Raw genomic sequence first — 19,918 nt, 5'->3', positions numbered from 1 at the left:
AACAAATTGGCCAAAAAACTTCTAATAGTGTATACAGTATATCTCCTCTAATAGTGTATATACAGTATATCTCTTCTGTCTGTTATTCTCAGAGTGGATTCAATATTTTGCTCCCTAACCATATAGTTGGTTGTTCATATTTACCACTGCATAGAGATATTTAAGAATAAATTGCCTTTTTTTAAAAAACTTTACATATTAACTAAATTATACACCACACTTTTTTTTTTAAGGTTATTAACCGATTAATCGATTAATCGAAACAATAATCGACCAACTAATCGATTATGAAAATAATCGTTAGTTGCAGCCCTACAATATACGCTTATTGTTTTTTGTTTTTTTTTACCAAAAACATATAAACATACATATTGGCCTAAATTGATGAAGAAATTCGATTTTTTACATTTTTTTATTGGATATGTTTCATAGCAGAAAGTAAAAAAAATATATATATATATATATATATATTTTTTTTAATAATAACGATTACCGAATGGCAATATTTTAGGTCTAATGTATCTGCCTGGAGTTCAGCATTAAGGTAGTGCTGCAAATAATAATACTACGTTGTAATACTACTAAGAATACAAATAATATTAATTCTAATAATAATATGAAAAATAAATAATAATAATAATAATACATTTTAATGGTAATAGTAATAATAATAGCAATATTAAAAGTAGTAATATTATTATGTTATAATACTACTAATAATAATACTAGTACTACTAATACTACTGCTAATACTACTACTAAAAATAATAATAATAATACTACTATTAAAAATAATAATACTAATACTATTATTAAAAATAATAATTATAATACTAATACTACTACTAATACTACACTACTACTACTAATTATTATTATTATTGCTATTAGTATTATTTTAGCAATTTAAAAAGAATAATAATACTAATACTACTACTAATAATAATACTACACTACTACTAATAATTATTATTATTCCTATTATTATTATTTTTACCTTAATTTGGTCCCCAACTTCCCCTCTGAGAACAGGGCCAAGAATTCCCGTTCCAGGAATTTCTGAAGGTTTTTGGTGAGTGAATTCAGAGTTGGTAAATTCTCTATACAGCACTTTAGTAAAACGATTCCTGCATAACAAATAAAAAAAATAAAAAAATAAAAAAAAATAGAAGATAACTGAAAGGAACAATTTGTAATAAATTAAATTGTACGTATAGCCAAAACTTTTTTTTGCTGTCTGAATATCATTGAGGAAATTTCCTTTCACTTCCTATCCCAGGGAGTTGGAGAAAATCTCCCAGTCAGTGGAATTCCTTTTCTTAGACCATAGTCCCTGGAACAGATGTCCCCAGTGGAAGATTTCCCCTCATCTCTTGTTTTGGAGTCAGTTTTATACATTTTGGATTTCCTCCAACTTTTTTTCTTGGAGACACAGACAGCAATAAAAAAAACTTATGATTATAGGATTTATCAGAATAAAGCTTAAGAAATCACAATCATAAATACAAAGAAAAAGATACAAATTTTTTTTTTTTTTATTACTATAAAATATTCTTCTTCTTGCAGCCAGAGAAGACCCCCTTTTAGGTTAAAACAGAGAGTCACACTTATCATGCAAATTAACATGGATCGTGGTCTAAATTCAAAATGTTTGCTGTACAGATATAACAAGCATCTACACAATCAGGATAAAAATTGCCATATTTTCTCTAATATGTGTAATTTCTATATCGTCACCGCCATCTAGTGGCCATAGTGCATTTTTTCCCCCCAGAAATACCTCAATATGGAACCAGAGAAAAGGGGATATAGGGATTATGACGGTGCCAGGAAGAACACAATATGTTCCAATATTAAAATAGGTAATTTTTATTAATACACAAAAGTTGTAAACAATAAACAATAGAATCACAAAGACATGGTGTGCATAAATGCTAAAAACATATCTGTAGCGAGCTTCACGTCACTTGGCCTCATGGATGTAACGGCCAATGCAGTAGGTAGGTATTTTAAGTACCCGACATGTTTCGCCAGTATTGGCTTCTTCAGGGATAGGTTATTAATACCTAGAGCGCTACAGTAATTCTATGAGAGAAATAGAGCACCAAAGAGCACCAAGGGGACCTTCTCACATATACAACTGTGATCTTTGCTGGAGGCTTAGCCCTGGAAGTGTGTGGCACCCCCTTGGTGACTTGCAGGTACCTCATTTCCATCTGTAGAATGTCTGGTTGGGTGGTTGTTTTGGGGTGGGGGGGTTTCTGGCTACCCAATGTTGTATATGTGAGAAGGTCCCCTTGGTGCTCTTTGATTGGTGGTGGGGGTTAGTCTACACTGACAGCTCGCAAACATGTATATATTTGGATTTTTGATATTTTTCCTGTATTCGATGTATCATTTGTCCCACTACATTCACTGATTGTCATATTTCTCTCATAGAATTACTGTAGCGCTCTAGGTATTAATAACCTATCCCTGAAGAAGCCAATACTGGCGAAACATGTCGGGTACTTAAAATACCTACCTACTGCATTGGCCGTTACATCCATGAGGCCAAGTGACGTGAAGCTCGTTACAGATATGTTTTTAGCATTTATGCACACCATGTCTTTGTGATTCTATTGTTTATTGTTTACAACTTTTGTGTATTAATAAAAATTACCTATTTTAATATTGGAACATATTGTGTTCTTCCTGGCACCGTCATAATCCCTATATCCCCTTTTCTCTGGTTTAATCATTAAATCTTGGGATGAGGTGCTGTATTATATTGAGGATCGCCCAGCTACATAGTAACCTCAATATGGAAACTGAAATCTTTTTATCCCATATCATCCCGCCACTAGATGGCAGGATGATATGGGAACCACATATAATAGAGGAAGTACAGCAATTTTTGCATGGACATTTGCCCGACGAACATTTTGTTACATAGACTCCATAGTGTTACATCAAAGTTATCTCCATGGCATCTTCACGAATTATCCCGACAGTTGCCATACTTACACTGACAATCATGGATAAGTCCCTTGGGCTACTGTCTTATGGACCTGGACTGTAAACATATCTGTATTTCATTGTGGAGTTGGGAGTACAGGGGCATTTGCCCCCCTTTGACCAGTGCAAATAATTTATGTTAGGCTGGTGGCCCTGAGTGGAGATATTTTACCATTCAGACCTCAATCACAGCAGGACCTACAGTCAGTGACCAACAGTGGCCATTATATATTTACCTGTTGCCCATCCAGACCCTCGATCACAGCACCAAACAGAGGGAAGTCTTCCAGACCCACTTCCCTTGAGGCTCTGAAATGTCATGTGACCCAGTTCCGAGAGTAGCAGAGAGAGCTGGTGCAAAAAGTTGTATCTCAACAAACATGTCCTTTAACAACATTCGCCTTTCAGCATGGCCATCATTCACCGTGGCACCATGGCCCATTTAGTTTAACCCCCTAAGAAATCCGTCCCTACCATGAAAGGGCCAGTTGGTTGTGTTTGCCCCCTTCCCTAGGGGCGGCATTAGGCCCTTGTCCCTGATCACTGAAGTCCTATATCTGCCCCCATCTGAGGGTTATTATATATTTGTTTTTACCTTTTGTCATTTCTTGTTGGTTGATAGTCCCAGTCCACCTCTATTGCTGCAATGTAGTGTACCCATGTCACAGAATTGCGTTTACTATGGGATCGCGGGTCGATGTGTCCAGGATAGTCCGCCATATCCAACACTGTAGATTCATAATAGTCCTCCCCCTCTTCATAGTCATCATCATCAGGTACGTGTGATCTGGTTTCTGGTTCCCTTATACATTCTTCTACCCTGACCAAGGATGTCATCCTGCCTGATATGGACAATTACCGATAAAGTTTATAACAATACACAATGCAATAAAGGATATCATTTTATATATAATGTACTTTTTTTTAACTACCCCTAGGGATACCCTGCCAGACAGAGAGCTGCCTGTAAGAACTGAACAACAAGTATGAAATCTCGGGTGAAGTTGTTCCCGCAGAGCACAGGAGTGGATCTATCTATTTATCTAGCAATAAGCTGCTGGTGGACGTAATATCCCGCAAAGAGGCTTAAAGGGGTCACCTATCTATCTAGCAATGCGCCGAGGGTGGAGGTAATGTCCTGCCGAGAGGCTTAAAGAGCTATCTATCTATCTATGAGCTGTTGGTGGAGGTAATATCCCTCCGAGAGTCTTAAAGGGGCCATCTATCTAGCAATGAGCTGTTGGTATAGGTAATATCCCTCCGAGAGGCTTAAGGGGGCTATCTATCTATCTATCTATCTATCTATGAGCTGTTGGTGGAGGTAATATCCCTCCGAGAGTCTTAAAGGGGCCATCTATCTATCTAGCAATGAGCTGTTGGTATAGGTAATATCCCTCCGAGAGGCTTAAGGGGGCAATCTATCTATCTATCTATCTATCTATCTATCTATCTATCTATGAGATATTGGTGGAGATAATGTCCTGCCAAGAGGCTTAAAGGGGCCACCTATCTATCTATCTATCTATCTATCTATCTATCTATCTATCTATCTATCTATCTCTCTGAGAAGTTGTTCTCTCTCTGCTCATTGTTTGCAGCATCTCCTAAATAATTTCAATATTATTATCTATATTATCTATCAATAAGCTGCTGGTAGAAGTTATATCCTACCGAGAGGCTTAAAGGGGCCATCTATCTAGCAATGAGCTGTTGGTATAGGTAATATCCCTCCGAGAGGCTTAAGGGGGCTATCTATCTATCTATCTATCTATCTATCTATCTATCTATCTATCTATCTATCTATCTATGAGCTGTTGGTGGAGGTAATATCCCTCCGAGAGTCTTAAAGGGGCCATCTATCTATCTAGCAATGAGCTGTTGGTATAGGTAATATCCCTCCGAGAGACTTAAGGGGGCAATCTATCTATCTATCTATCTATCTATCTATCTATCTATCTATCTATCTATCTATCTATCTATCTATCTATCTATCTATCTATGAGATATTGGTGGAGATAATGTCCTGCCAAGAGGCTTAAAGGGGCCACCTATCTATCTATCTATCTATCTATCTATCTATCTATCTATCTATCTATCTATCTATCTATCTATCTATCTATCTATCTTTCTCTCTAAGAAGTTGTTCTCTCTCTGCTCATTGTTTGCAGCATTTTCCAAATATTTTCTATATTATTATCTATATTCTCTATCAATGAGCTGCAGGTAGAAGTGACATCCTACCGAGAGGCTTAAAGGGGCTACCTGTGTGTCTATCTATCTCTACATATATATATATATATAAAAATACATAATATTTACCTTCTGGGTGCGTCCTGGTTTGGCAGGAAAGTTTGTATACTTCTTTCTCTCCTGGGTTCACCACCGCTGTAAAAAAGCTGAACGCTGTCACGGGAAGTATGGGTACCCGGTGCTCTCCTATGACAAAGCTATGCCCTTCCAGAGAAAAACGGTGAACTTCAACGTGTGTCCCAAATCCAATGACGTGAAAATAAGCCGGCTTCTTCACACACATGGTTTGCTCTAGGGCATAGAAATCACAATATTAGTAAATTAAAGTCAGCATAAAGTACAATATGTATTGGTCTCTTATAACCAACTGTGCAGCAGCACTCAGACTGGGAGAGAAAGAAGCAGGGCTGGAAGTGCTCCATAGACATGTGCTGAGACAGAACATGCTGACAGGAGGAGAGAGAGCAGAGAGATGACCTCATAAGTCTGTTTCTGCTCTTTCCCTGTCCAGTCACAGGCTGCAGGCAGGTATATAACCTCATAAGTCTGTTTCTGCTCTTTCCCTGTCCAATCACAGGCTGTAAGCAGGGAGATGACCTCATAAGTCTGTTTCTGCTCTTTCCCTGGCCAATCACAGGCTTTAGGCAGAGAGATGATCTGATTTTGTCACCTTGTCACCTCCTCCCATGCTCGCCTCCAGGATTTCTCCAGAGCTTCTCCCATCCTTTGGAACTCCCTACCCCAATCTGTCCGACTGTCCCCTAATCTATCCATCTTTAGAGGATTCCTTAAAATCCTTCTCTTTAAAGAAACTTATCCTGCTTCTAACTAACACAGTTTTACTTCCTCCATCAGCTCATCCCCCACAGCTATTACCTTTTGTATCAATTGACCCTTCCTTTTTAGATTGTAAGCTCTAATGAGCAGGGCCCTCCTGATTCCCCTTGTACCAAATTGTTATGTAACTGTAATGTCTGCCTTTATTTTGTTAAGCGCTGCGCAAACTGTTGGCGCTATATAAATCTTGTATAATAATAAATAATAATAAGTCTGTTTCTGCTTTTTCCCTGTCCAATCACATTCGGTAAGCAGGGAGATGACCTCATAAGTCTGTTTCTGCTCTTTCCCTGGCCAATCACAGGCTGTAGGCAGAGAGATGATCTCATAAGTCTGTTTCTGCTCTTTCCCTGGCCAACCACAGGCTGTCAGTGGGGAGATGACCTCATAAGTCTGTTTCTGCTCTTTCCCTGGCCAGTCGCAGGCTGTCAGTGGGGAGATGACCTCATAGGTCTCTTTCTGCTCTTTCTCTGGCCAATCACAGGCTGTAGGCAGAGAGATGATCTCATAAGTCTGTTTCTGCTCTTTCCCTGGCCAACCACAGGCTGTCAGTGGGGAGATGACCTCATAAGTCTGTTTCTGCTCTTTCCCTGGCCAGTCGCAGGCTGTCAGTGGGGAGATGACCTCATAGGTCTCTTTCTGCTCTTTCTCTGGCCAATCACAGGCTGTAGGCAGAGAGATGATCTCATAAGTCTGTTTCTGCTCTTTCCCTGGCCAGTCGCAGGCTGTCAGTGGGGAGATGACCTCATAAGTCTGTTTCTGCTCTTTCTCTGGCCAATCACAGGCTGTAGGCAGAGAGGTGACCTCATAAGACTGTTTCTGCTCTTTCCCTGGCTAATCACAGGCTGTAGGCAGAGAGAAGATCTCATAAGTCTGTTTCTGCTCTTTCCCTGGCCAATCACAGGCTGTCGGTCAGGAGATAACTTGGCTGTGTTGCATAATGGCAGCAGAGAAAATTCAGGTCTCTAGAATGGCTCTGCTAATTGACGGAGATGCATTTTTTCTGTGTATTTAGCTGTTACCCGGGGTTCAGATTTAACAAGACACATATATACACTATACTTGTGAGATAAATGTATTCCTATTTTTCAAGGTGTATTTATTTTACCTGGAATCGAACCATTAATAAATCCATTGATTGTATGCAGAGGCGTATCTTCGAATCCATTGTTATAGTGGCTTAAACCTGTATGTGAAGAAGATACATTGAGTTATTGATACACACAAGGATGCGCCTATACGTCTATATATCATTATGCACTCAGTACAGCTTTTTGGTAGATTTAGGATTAAACCAAACCCAAGAACAAAAATGTAATATAATCCAGTCTACCAGTCCATTCATGCAGTGGCTGCATTCATTTATTTTTTCCCCCCTTCATTTTGACCTGTGATCCTGCCAGTAAGCACACTTCCTGTCTTAAGTTGACTTGCACATTGTCCTGTATATATATGGGGGGAGAAGTGTCACCCTAGTACAGGACTACAGAAAAACTACAACCTCTCTTCCTCTTCATAACATGGAATGTTGTGTCTATATTACTCAAAGAGAGCCAAAATCATTGAAATTGAAAAGAGCATCACAGAAGCAAAGGGCACGGGAAATTTTTACCTGACACGATTTCCGACAGGATCAACACGTATTTTATGCATTTATCAAATAAATATCACATAACACTTCTGATGGTGTATATAAAAGACCAAAATGGAGCAAATAGGAGAAATGCCCTGTTAGGGCTCATTCACATGGCTGTATGGGTTTATATACACTTGAACATAACTTACGTTCATCAAATACTGCCAGGACAATTATTTTTTCCTGGACTCCGTACTGAGACCCGTCTTCTGAAAGAGATCCTGAAAATGTGGAAATAAACATATTAACACGCTGAATTATTTTCAACCGTATGCAGGGCTGACCTTTGGGTTCAACAGGGCATCACCCCTGCCCCATGCTAGCAGCCCCTGGTTCTCCAGCAATTCCAACTTTTTTCATTTTACACCATGGCACTGAACGCCCATGGCAGAGGCAACCACATAGGGACTGTAAATGGCGACGGTTTTAAGGAGTGAAAGAGTTGTCAGGTAGATATCATCAGACAAGGATTTTTTTGCTGATAAAACATGTAAAATGTCCCAACATGCAGGTAAACTCGAATATACCATTTACAGACACGAAAATAGGGGGGAACTTATTCAAACAAGGTGCTTTACGATTCTGGCGTCAGCTATGCTGACTATAAGTATGCCAATCAAGAAGTGTCCAAAGGTCCGCACGAAGACAGAAATATTTTCTACAAGCTTTGCTCCAGGTTGCAAAAACCCAAAAGAGCTCTAATAACCTCATTAGATCTCAGTCCAAGTTGCAGAAATCCAACAGGGTTCTAGCAAGCTCTATAGATGTCAGTCCAGGCTGGAAAAACACAACAGGACCCTAGCAACCTCTGTAGATGTCATTCCAAGTTGCAAAGATCCAACAGGACTGCAGCAATCTCTATAGATGTCAGGTCAGGTTGCCAAATTCCAACAGGACTTTAGCAACCTCTATAGAAATCAGTCCAGGTTGCAAAAAAACGAACAGGTTCTAGCACAGTGATGGCGAACCTTGGCACCCCAGATGTTTTGGAACTGCATTTCCCATGATGCTCATGCACTCTGCAGTGTAGTTAAGTTTAATGGGAAATCTAGTTCCAAAACATCTGGGGTGCCAAGGTTCGCCATCACTGTTCTCTTCTACACATGTCATTCCAGGTTGCAAAAGCCTAACAGGGTTCTAGCAACCTCTGTGGATGCCAGTCCAGGTTGCAAAAACACAACAGGGTTCTAGGAACCACTATAGGTGTCAGTCCAGATTGCAAAAACCCACCAAACCCAACCCAAACCCTAGCCAGCTCTATAGATGTTAATCCAGATTTAAAAACTCCAACAGGGTTATGGAAACCTCTTAGATGTCAGCCCAGAAGGTTTCTAGTAGCCTGTATAGATGTCAATCCAGGTCACAAAAATCCAACAGGGTTTTATCAACCTCTATGGATGCCAGACCAACCTCTATGGATGTCAGGTCAGGTTGCCAAAACCCAACAGGCTCGATCAACCCCTATAGATCGCAAAAACCCAGAAGGGTTTTAGTAGCCTTTATAGATGTCAATCCAGGTTACAAAAATCCAACAGGGTTTTTTCAACCTCTATGGATGCCAGACCAGGTTGCAAAAATCCAAAAGGGTTCTAACAACCTTCTGTCCGAGTCTGATTCATGGTTTCTGACAAGAGGTCAGGTTGCATAAACCCAATGGGATCGAGCAACCTCTATTAATGTCAGTCCAAGTTTTTAAAAAAAAAACAGAAGGGTTCCAGTAACTTCTATAGATGTTAGTAAGGCCAAAAATGTCCATCTTATGTACATCCATCCAAAAACGATCAGAAATCTCAAAATACAAAACAATAAGGAGCTCTTCCTTTGCTCTTTTGGTACTTTTCATTTATCCATTAATTCAGGGAGTCTACAGAACCATTAAAAAGCAGAGCAAGTGACACATAACAGGTTCTCTTTGCTTCACCACACATATTTTGTACTACCTGGTTTACAGATGAGAAGGACGCCCACTAGTCCAGAGTTTATGTCATAAGACGTATTACTGTGAGAGTGATAGGCAGAAGTGATGCAAGGTGGGTCAGACTCCACAGGCCCATAGCCTTCTGGGATATCCCAGGTATATATGTATTCCTGTCCTGGTGGAATAGCGTCATCCGCCTTTTCCAGCTTGTTGGTTCCATCTTCATATCCGGCACCTAAAAAAAAATTCAGTTCAGGCAAAAGTGGAGAAATATAAAATATGTAACAGCGTTTACTTATCGGATTCATGTACTGAAAAATTTGTACCCAACTTTGGATCATAATGGTATCAAAATGATCGTAAATTGACAATCATAGTTATAAAGACAGCACAATAATATATTCATGCTCCTGAGGAAGTAGATTTAAAGTGGTTGTAAAGCCTCAAGGTTTTGTTAACCCCTTGGCAACAGCCCTTTAAAGGGTTTGCTATACCTGGAGGTGGGGCGGAGTTTATGGCCACGTGACCGCCGTGATTGGCTGTCATGGTGGTCACATGATCGGAAAAACCTATACAACCACTTTCACTGTCGAAACGCGTTGAGAAAGCTCCACTTTCCACATGGCCACCTATGGAAGCAAATATGTGAGGCAGGTCCTCACGCAGAAATGCATGTAAATTGCCCACAAAAAACCTCAAGTGCGAACGAGTGTTCCCACTATGCGAAGTGATAATTGGGTGGGCCTTAATACTTACAATTGTCAATATACAATCTAAAAAATAAATTTTGTTACGTTTTTGGATAACCCACTGCTTGCTAGGGTGCTGGCGTAGGCATGCTCATCAAGAAAGTGTAATGATAAACCATAGGAAAGCCACCGCGCACCAACAGCTCCGAGTCTATTGATAACGAAGAGCGGCCTCAGCCCTAGCAAATACTAAAGGCCACGCCACCGACGCGTTTCGTCCTGCCCACCGGGGCTTAGCCATAGAAGCCAATGACTCCTGTCATGGGTCGTGGCATAAAGTATCCCTTAACTCAAGGTCAGGTAGCCAGGGAGCTGTCAGCATAGTCAGTACATTACTAGGAGCAGAACTGTGGAAAGAAGTTATAAATATATTAGCAATAGCTAATAGCTCCCAACTGTCCCTCATTAAAAGATAGTGTCTTTCTTTTGGGACCAAGTCCTCTGTCCCTCCAGTTTACTGACATAGACGTCAGTAAACCCGGAAACGATCCGGTTCGATCGGTGGCTGAGCAGGAAGTCAAGGGAGGGCAACATAGCCCTCACTTGGCTCTATGCCCTTGGAGGACCGGAGCGACCTCTTTTGTCACGTCCAGATCTCGGCCATTAACTTTTTTTATTTTTTACATTACATTTTTATTTTTAATTTTTTTTTGCTTTTAAAGGTAAATGAGAGATTTGGGATCTTTCTGACCCCGGATCTCTCAATAAAGAGGACCTGCCATACTTATTTCAGTTACAAGGGGTGTTTACATTACTTGTAATAGGAATAAAAGTGAAAAAAAAATTAAATTAAAGGGACAGTGTAAAATAAAAAGTAAAATAAATAAGAAAAAAAAAACTAATTATAGAGCCTCTATCCCTCTGAGCTCATGTGCAGAAGCGAGCGCATATGTAAACGGTGTTCAAACCACACATGTGAGATATCGCTGTGATCGTTAGAGTGAGAGCAATAATTCTATCCCTAGACCTCCTCTGTAACTCTAACCTGTAAAAAAATGGAAAGCGTCGCCTATGGAGATTTTTTAAGTATCGTACTTTGTCACCATTCCACGAGCGTGCGCAATTTTAAAGAATGACATGTTAGTTATCTATTTACTTGGCGTTACCATCATCTTTCACACTATAAAAAAATTTTTAATTCATTAACCACTTGCCGACCAGCCGCCGCCATTATACTGCGGCAGGTCGGCTCATTCCCGCAAACCGCCGTGGCTGTACGTCGGTCCCTTTAACAGCTATAGCTGGCGCGCGCCGCACGGCGGGGGAACTGATGCGCATGGCCAGCGCCCGCGATGTCCGCCGGCCACCCGCAATCGCTCCACAGAAAGCAAGAACGGGGATCTGTCAATGTAAACAAGCAGAACCCCGTTCTGTCAGGGGAGTAGAGAGAGATCGTCTGTGCCTAGTGATTAGGAACAGGGATCTCTCTCCTCCTCCAGTCAGTCCCCTCCCCCCACAGTTAGAAGCACCTCCTAGGGAACACAGTTAACCCCTTGATCGCCCCCCTAGTGTTAACCTCTTTCCTGCCAGTAACATTTACACAGTAATCATTGCATCTTTATAGCACTGATCGCTGTATAAATGACAATGGTCCAAAAAAAAAAGTGTCAAATCTGTCCGCCGCAATCCCGCTAAAAATCACAGATCACCGCCATTACTAGTAAAAGAAAAAAAAAATTTAATAAAAATGCCATAAATCTATCAACTATTTTGTAGACGCTATAACTTTTGCGCAAACCAATCAATATACGCTTATTGCGATTTTGTTTACCAAAAATATGTAGAAGAATACATATCGGCCTAAACTGATGAAGAAATTATTTTTTTTTACATTTTATATATATATATATATATATATATATATATATATATATATATATATATATATATATATATATATTTATATATTTTACATTTATAGTTATTAGAGCAAAATGTAAAAGATATTGTTTTTTTTTAAATTTAAATTGTCAGTCTTTTTTCATTTATAGAGCAAAAAATAAAAACCACAGAGGTGATCAAATACCACCAAATGAAAGCTCTATTTGTTAAAAAAAGGACGTCAATTTTGTTTTGGTACAGCGTCGCACGACCGCGCAATTGTCAGTTAGAGCGACGCAGTGGCGTATTGCAAAAAATGGCCCAGTCTGTAAGTGGTTAAAGTGTATTTTTTCAAGTAAAATTGTGTTTGAAAGACCGCTGCGCGACATTACAGCGTGACATAAAATATTGCAACCGCCATTTTATTCTCTAGGGTCTCTGCTAAAAAAAAAAAAAAAAAAAAATGTATAATGTTTGGGGGTTCCAAGTAATTTTCTAGCAAAAAATACAGATTTTTACTTGTAAAACAACAAATAGAAAAAGGCCTGGTCTTAAAGTGGTTAATAACTTGCAAGTTTTATATACTTTTTATTTTTATATATATTTTTTTTAAAGATATTACAAGGCAAAATATCTGACCTTCTGATCTTTTCGTGTATGAAACACCGATGCCATGCAGACTGTATGGGATGCTTGCTAAGTTTTTAAAATGAATGACAGCAGAATCAAATGTTTCTAATCGAATTATAGGGCCCAGTAGACCTAAAAGTGAAATAATAAAAAAAGAAAAAAAAAAAAAAAAAAAAAGGCAAAATCATAAGAAATACATTGAATGCCACAGATGCAATTTAAATATAATGCAAAACACAAACATTGATAACCACACTTTATTACAGTACTCAAGGGGTAACTCCATTTTAATGAAAAAAAAAAATATAGCAAATAATAAAATTGTCAGAGATACAGGATAACCATAGTATTAAAGCATGTGAATGTATTTGTATAAATTGTTTATAAAATTAATAAAAATGAATTGAAAACAAATAATAAAATATAAAATACTCAATTTTTCTGTAAAATGCAATATGGCAACCTGGAGGCGTTCTGCTTCTGTGATTGGCTCACTGATTTTCCCAGAAGCCTGCACTAAGATACAAGTCAGATTTTGGGCATCCCCTGCAATAGGAATTTAACGCTAAGGGCTCAATACTTCTAAAGCAGGAATCTTCAAACTACGGCTCTCCAGCTGTTGCGGAACTACACATCCCATGAGGCATTGTAAAACTCTGACATGACCAGGCATGATGAGAATTGTAGTTCCTGAACAGCTGGAGGGCCGTAGTTTGAAGACCCCTGTTCTACAGGGATCCAGACCTTGCAGCTTTCCTCGTCAGAACACTGAGAATGCACCAGGTGATTATAATGAATGTTAGACTATACAGTCAAAGTACCAAAAGCTGAGGACAGACCAGGTTGTCAGTGGTCCTACCTGTCCAGGGCTCCCTTGGTTTCGGATCCGTGAAAGAGGCATCGCTGTATTCCATGTAGATGGCTTTTTTGTATATTGGAGTGCCAGCCGACTTCACGATTTCCCTGTAACATGTAGGAGAATAATACACTTAAAAAGAATAAAATAAAATAAAAAAATCAATCAGACTTTGGTAGCATTCCATATTTATAGATGGTTGAATTATGAATAATTATTAACCTGCTTATATTTTGCCTTCCCCAAATCATCCATTGCCCCTCACCAACAAGTTAATGATGTGTGAATTAAAAAGAAAAAAAAAAAAAAAAAAAAAAAAACGTTATATTTTCATTAAATTCCTTTTCTTTTCTTTCTTCTTTTTTTTTTTTTTAGACCGAGTGATGTTATCACTGGCTCTCTGTGCTTCCTCTTCCAGTCGAGGCCTTTTCTGGTACTTTTTGTTCACAAATATAACAATCAGTATTTATTTGGCTAGAAACTGACTTAGAATTCCACAATTTTTTTTTTTTTTTTTTTAAAGCAGAGACTCTAGAGTATACATTGGTGGGTTTTGCAATTTTTTTATGTCACGCGGTATTTGCGCAGCGATTTTTCAAACGCTTTTTTTTTTTTAGAATACACTTTTTTTTTATTTTAATGGAAAAAAAAACCCCACAATATATAACCCATTTTTTTTTTTTTTTTTTTGGTAAAATATATAATAGATGAGGCTACGCCAAGAAAATAGATACGCTTTAAAATTGGGCACGCCCATGCAACGTACGTAAATTTTACTATCCATAGGCGACGCTTTAAAAGCCTTTATTATTATTATTATACAGGATTTATATAGCGCCAACAGTTTGCGCAGCGCTTTACAACATGAGGGCAGACTCACCTAACCTTTACGGGTTACCACTTTAGATTTACAGAGGAGGTCACAGGTTAGAATTATTACCCGTGATCTGACGTTTGCGGCGATACCTCACACGTGCGGGACGATCCCTGTTTGGAAGCGTGACTGACACGTGCGTTCGCCTTTAGAAAATTACTATTATTTTTACACTGTTGTTTCAATTTTTTATAAATTTTATTGATCACTTCGGCCCCTTTCACACTGATACGTTTTTACCTTGCAAGAAATATGCTTCCCTTTAAATCCTATGGGACCTTTCACACCAGTGTGCTGTGGGTGCGGTGCGTTTTGAAAAGGCCCGCATGCTGCATCTTTGGTGCGGTTTTGAAAACTGTACCAAAAACGCATTGAAATGAATGGAAATTGCGGCAAAATCGTGGTAAAAACACAGCGATTTGCGTTTTTGGTGTGTTTTTTAAGTCACATGTCCATTTTTCGCAGGTGCGGGCTTGTAACGGAACGTCCCACACTCCACTTGAGGGCTTCTGTCATATACCGCTTCCTCCAGTCTGAACATAATGTGGAGATGCGACCCCCCGTGTCACGGTGCATATGAGAAGTGTAGGCCTGATTTTGGTAGGCTTGCTAATTGCACACCTGTGCGCTGGCTTCATAATCATCCCAGGAAGAGAGGTCAGTGCACATCCTAATGGCCCGTACACACGATCCGAATATCGTACGACTTTTTTTCGCTTAACCACTTCAGTACCGGGCACCTACACCCCCTTCCTGCCCAGGCCAATTTTCAGCGTTCAGTGCTGTCGCTGTTTAAATGACAATTGCGCGGTCATACTACACTGTACCCAAACAGAATTTTTATCATTTTGTTCCCACAAATAGAGCTTTCCTTTGGTGGTATTTGATCACTTCTGCCGTTTTTTATTTTTTGCTAAACAAATAAAACAAAGACCTAAAAAAAGTTTTTCTTTTGTTTCTGTTATAAAATTTTGTAAATAAGTAAGTTTTCTCCTTCACTAATGGGCACTGATAAGGCGGCACCGATGAGGTGGCACCAATGAGCTGGCACTGGTAGGCGACACTGATGGGTAGCACTGATATGCAGCACTGATGGGCACTCATGGGTGGCACTGGTGGGCACTGATAGGCGACACTGATGGGCACTGAAAGGCTGCACTGATGGGTGGCACTGATAGGCTGCACTGCTGGGCACTGATACGTGGCACTAGGGTTGCCACACCATCCCTTTAATCCAGGACACACATTAATTACACGGGTTCTGTGGCTGATTAAGGTGGTAATTAAACTCACTTAGTGCCTCATCTGCATTAAATCAGCCTCAGAACCTGTGTAATTAATATGTGTCCTGGATTAAAGGGATGATGTGGCAACCCTACGTGGCACTGATAGATGGCATTGACAGGCATCACTAATGGCACTGGCAGGCATTGGGGATGGGCACTGATTGACAGCTGCCTTGGCACTTATGGGCATTTCCCTGGTGGTCCAGGGTGGTGCCAATCACTGGTGGTCCTGGTAGCATCCTGGAGGTCCTGGGCGGGCATCCGAGGGGGGGCTGCGCTGATAAACAAAGCGCACACCCCCCCCCCGTCAGGAGAGGAACCGATCGGCTCTCCTCTACTCGCGTAGGCTGATCACATGGTAAAGAGCCTCTGTCAGAAGCTCTTTACCAAGATCAGTGTAGCGATGTGTCTGACCCACGGATGAGCGAGAGCAGTCGTTCTGGGAGACCGTCATATGACAGCCTCCCAGAACGAGAGCAGCGCCGCCTAGCCATCATTTGACGGCCGGCGGGCGTGAGGCGGTTAATAGTCGCAAGTAGAAATTGAATAGGTTACTAAAGCCAGGAAAATTCTCAAATGACAGAAAAAAAAAATCGGAAGTGATGTCATGCGTTGTAATGTCATTTGGTAATAACTAAGCGCACGTGAAGTGTGCGAAACGCATCTACCCAGCATTCTGATGCCTGTCATTTTTGGGATGTCCAAAAAAATAAAAAGAGGATTTTGATCTACAGTGGTGTGCGGCCATTTCTTCTAATTTCATGTGTTGGAATGTATTTGTATTGTATTTTCGGACAACAACTGTACTGACTAAACGAAAATCGGACGATCTGGTATTGTAGGAGGAAAATTCTCATGTTTGTTCGATCGAATAATATCGGAGGAATTGTCGTGATCGGCTCTCGAAAAGCTCTGTACTAACGATCAGATTATCGTGCGATTATCGTACGGTATTTTTGGTCTGATCGTCTGTACGGGTCATAAGGCTGCTTTCACACTGAGGCGCTTTACAGGCGCTATAGCACTAAAAATAGCGCCTGTAAAGCGCCTCTCCCCTCACTCCAGTGTGAAAGCCCGAGTGCTTTCACACCGGAGCGGTGCGCTGGCAGGACACCAAAAAAAAAGGCCTTCCATGTCGCATCTTTGAGGCGCTGTAGGAGCGGTGTATACACCGCTCCTACAGCCCCCCTGGAGTCTGTAAGACCCCAAATCCCTCCTCTGCCTTTAAAAGCATTTGATCACACCATGATCGGTGTAATCAAATCCTTTTGATTTTTGAAAATGGCGCAGTTGACATCCGGGTAACCCGGAAGTGATGTCAGGTCATTGGTTCTGGGTTACCATGGCCAAGAACCGAACAAAGCCAATTCGGAAGTGCCGGCTGGTCCAAGGGATCCCGGTGGGATGGGAGATCCCGGTAAAGCCAAGGAGGGAGGACGTCCCCTCCCGCTGCTTGTAAAAGCAATCCAGTGGCTAGTTAGCCACTAGGATTGCTTTTACAAGAGAGCCGACCATCGGCTCTGAAAAACGGTACTGGGCATCATCCCAGTATAACCACTTGAAGTCTAGCGACGTACATCGCTGGTGGTCCAGTCCGTTAAGAAAAAAATAAAAAAACCTGTCCATTTGTAGCACCCCTCTGAAACCTCAAAGACAGGACAGCACATCCAGAGGCGGGCTAGCATTGCTAAAATAGGGGGGGGCGAAAAAGGCTATTGGGCGCCAGTCACTTAAGCATGTTCCCAAATTTCAGCGCATCCTCCAAGTGAGTCACCAGTCCCTTCTCTCCAGCAAGGGGGCCTCCCCGGGTCTCCTTAGCATATCTTCCTCCAGCCCAGGCAGCATACGTTAGGCCCCAAAACAGGCTATTTGGGCCTAACGGCAGAGCTCCATCCGGCAGGACCTCCCTAGGCCTCAGCCCAGGATAAAAGAGAGAGCATAGGGCCCGTCCCCGGTATTAATATCCTCTCCCAGCATGCACCAGTGTCCTAAACCTCCTACTGGATTGGCTGAAGTAAATATAAATATTCATAACAGAGTTTTGTTAGTCAAATCTCATGCTACGACCGGTGATACCAGTGACATTTACTGGTGGCTGTAAGAAATTACAAGCCAACTTAAAGTGGAGTTCCACCCACTTTTACAACTCTTCAGCATCCCTCACTAAACTGTGCACTGTAAACGAATTGGATTTTTTTTTTTTTTTCTTAGCACCTACTGTATATCTGCTGTATTCATTTTTCACTTCCTCCTCCCTGGCCATGGCCCATCGCATCATTTCCCGTTTGCAATGCCTTCTGGGAAGGGGCAACTTCCTCTGACACTGCCGTTGCTATGGAAACCTGACCTGAAACCTATTACACTGCTTGTGCTGCACTGAGCATGTGCAAGATCTGCAAGGATGAGAATCCAGGAAGAAATACAGTCTGGCTTCAGACGCCCACACTTAAGATGGCCACGGCCTGCTGTAAGTTTATAAAATAACAAACCACTGCTATAAACTAACAAAACAGACCTTAGTTTACAGACTAACTTTACTAGAATACATTAAGCTTGTGTATTATAGGGGTATTTGTATTTGAAAAGTATAATTTCGGACGGAACACCACTTTAAGCGTAGGGAAAAACCAGGTGAAAAACTACACAATCAGTCTGAGCTAACTAATACCCAGCCAAAAACTGCATTGGCATAGTAGCCCCTGTTTAGGACAAGCGGGCTCCACATTTTTATGACATAACCTTTTAAAGTCAGTGATGTCATCACTCAGTCTCTGTGTTTGGCAGGCAGATCATGGCTGGTGGGAGGGGCCAGCAGGGTGCTGTACGGAGCTTCCTGAAATCATCACGGCCCCCCCCTGGCCTCAGTATTCATCCCAAAAGCCCTTAATGCGAGCAGTGGGCTGGCGCTTGGGAGGAGTTATGCAAATATCAAAACGCTCCCTAATAGGTGGATGTCAGTACGGAAGGGGTGGGAACATGTTATGCCCTGGGTAACGCCCACGTGTGATGCTGAGCCTCCGTGATTGAAAGAACTGAAATGCTGGGAATGAAAGAGGCGGGGCCAGTTTTCAGTTTTAGTAAATCTCCCACATAAAGTTGCATGACAAATCTCAGCCCATTGATTTCAAAGGGAACCTGTTCAAATCGATGCGACTTAAAGTTGCAGCAACTTTAAAAGGGTTTCCTGCTCTACTTTGACGCGACTTGAGTGCCAGAGAGTTTAAAAGTCGCATCAAAGTCGCATTTAGAATCACACAAGTGTGAACCGAGCCTTACTGATACTACAAATCCGCAATGGGGGCAAGTTGCTTCCTTTATGCAAACAGCTAAATCCACAGGTATAATACATATAGGGGAGCATCTTTACCTGCCAAAGCAGTGGTTTCCAAACTGTGGCCCTTTGTTTGCCTTTATCCGGCCCTATTTTATCCGCTGACAATGATGGGGCAGAAATCTTCCCACTGACACCAACAATGGGGTTCAATTCCTCCCACTGACACCAATGATGGGGTTCAATTCCTCCCACTGACACCAGCGATGGGGCACTATTCCTCCCATTGACACCAAGGATGGGGCAGAATTCCTCCCACTGACACCAATGATGGGGCAGAATTCCTCCCACTGACACCAACGATGGGGCAGAATTCCTCCCACTGACACCAACAATGGGGTTCAATTCCTCCCACAGACACCAACGATGGGGTAGAATTCCTCCCACAGACACCAACGATGGGGCAGAATTCCTCCCATTGACACCAATGATGGGGCAGAATTCCTCCCATTGACACCAATGATGGGGCAGAATTCCTCCTACTGATACCAACGATGGGGCAGAAATCTTCCCACTGACACCAATGATGGGGCAGAATTCCTCCCACTGACACCAACGATGGGGCAGAATTCCTCCCACTGACACCAATGATGGGGTAGAATTCCTCCCACTGACACCAACGATGGGGCAGGATTCCTCCCACTGACACCAACGATGGGGCAGAATTCCTCCCACTGACACCAACAATGGGGCAGCACAGCTGTGTCTGGCAAGGCAGGAGACCTGATTTTTC

The 19,918-nt window shown here is 41.3% G+C and overlaps 1 protein-coding gene across 9 annotated transcripts in view; it reads right to left on the bottom strand.

Annotated features, from left to right (window-relative positions):
* The window catches only part of F8 (coagulation factor VIII), a 169,862-nt gene that overhangs the window by 143,170 nt on the left and 6,774 nt on the right, over positions 1-19,918 (bottom strand). For all 9 annotated transcript variants that reach the window (XR_012236114.1, XR_012236115.1, XR_012236116.1 and 6 more), the window contains exons 2-9: positions 13,698-13,801; positions 12,848-12,970; positions 9,661-9,873; positions 7,870-7,941; positions 7,193-7,270; positions 5,317-5,538; positions 3,593-3,839; positions 998-1,127 (exon numbers count right to left, since the gene is read on the bottom strand). Coding sequence is in view for 6 of the 9 variants with exons in the window: in XM_073600614.1 (XP_073456715.1) it covers positions 998-1,127; positions 3,593-3,839; positions 5,317-5,538; positions 7,193-7,270; positions 7,870-7,941; positions 9,661-9,873; positions 12,848-12,970; positions 13,698-13,801 (1,189 nt within the window). In the remaining 3 variants the exon portion in view is untranslated. The remainder of the gene's footprint in view (positions 1-997; positions 1,128-3,592; positions 3,840-5,316; positions 5,539-7,192; positions 7,271-7,869; positions 7,942-9,660; positions 9,874-12,847; positions 12,971-13,697; positions 13,802-19,918) is intronic.

Source organism: Aquarana catesbeiana, linkage group LG09, assembly GCF_042186555.1.
Source record: "Aquarana catesbeiana isolate 2022-GZ linkage group LG09, ASM4218655v1, whole genome shotgun sequence".
NCBI classification, from domain to species: domain Eukaryota; kingdom Metazoa; phylum Chordata; class Amphibia; order Anura; family Ranidae; genus Aquarana; species Aquarana catesbeiana.
This window is presented reverse-complemented; position numbering and strand designations above follow the sequence as displayed.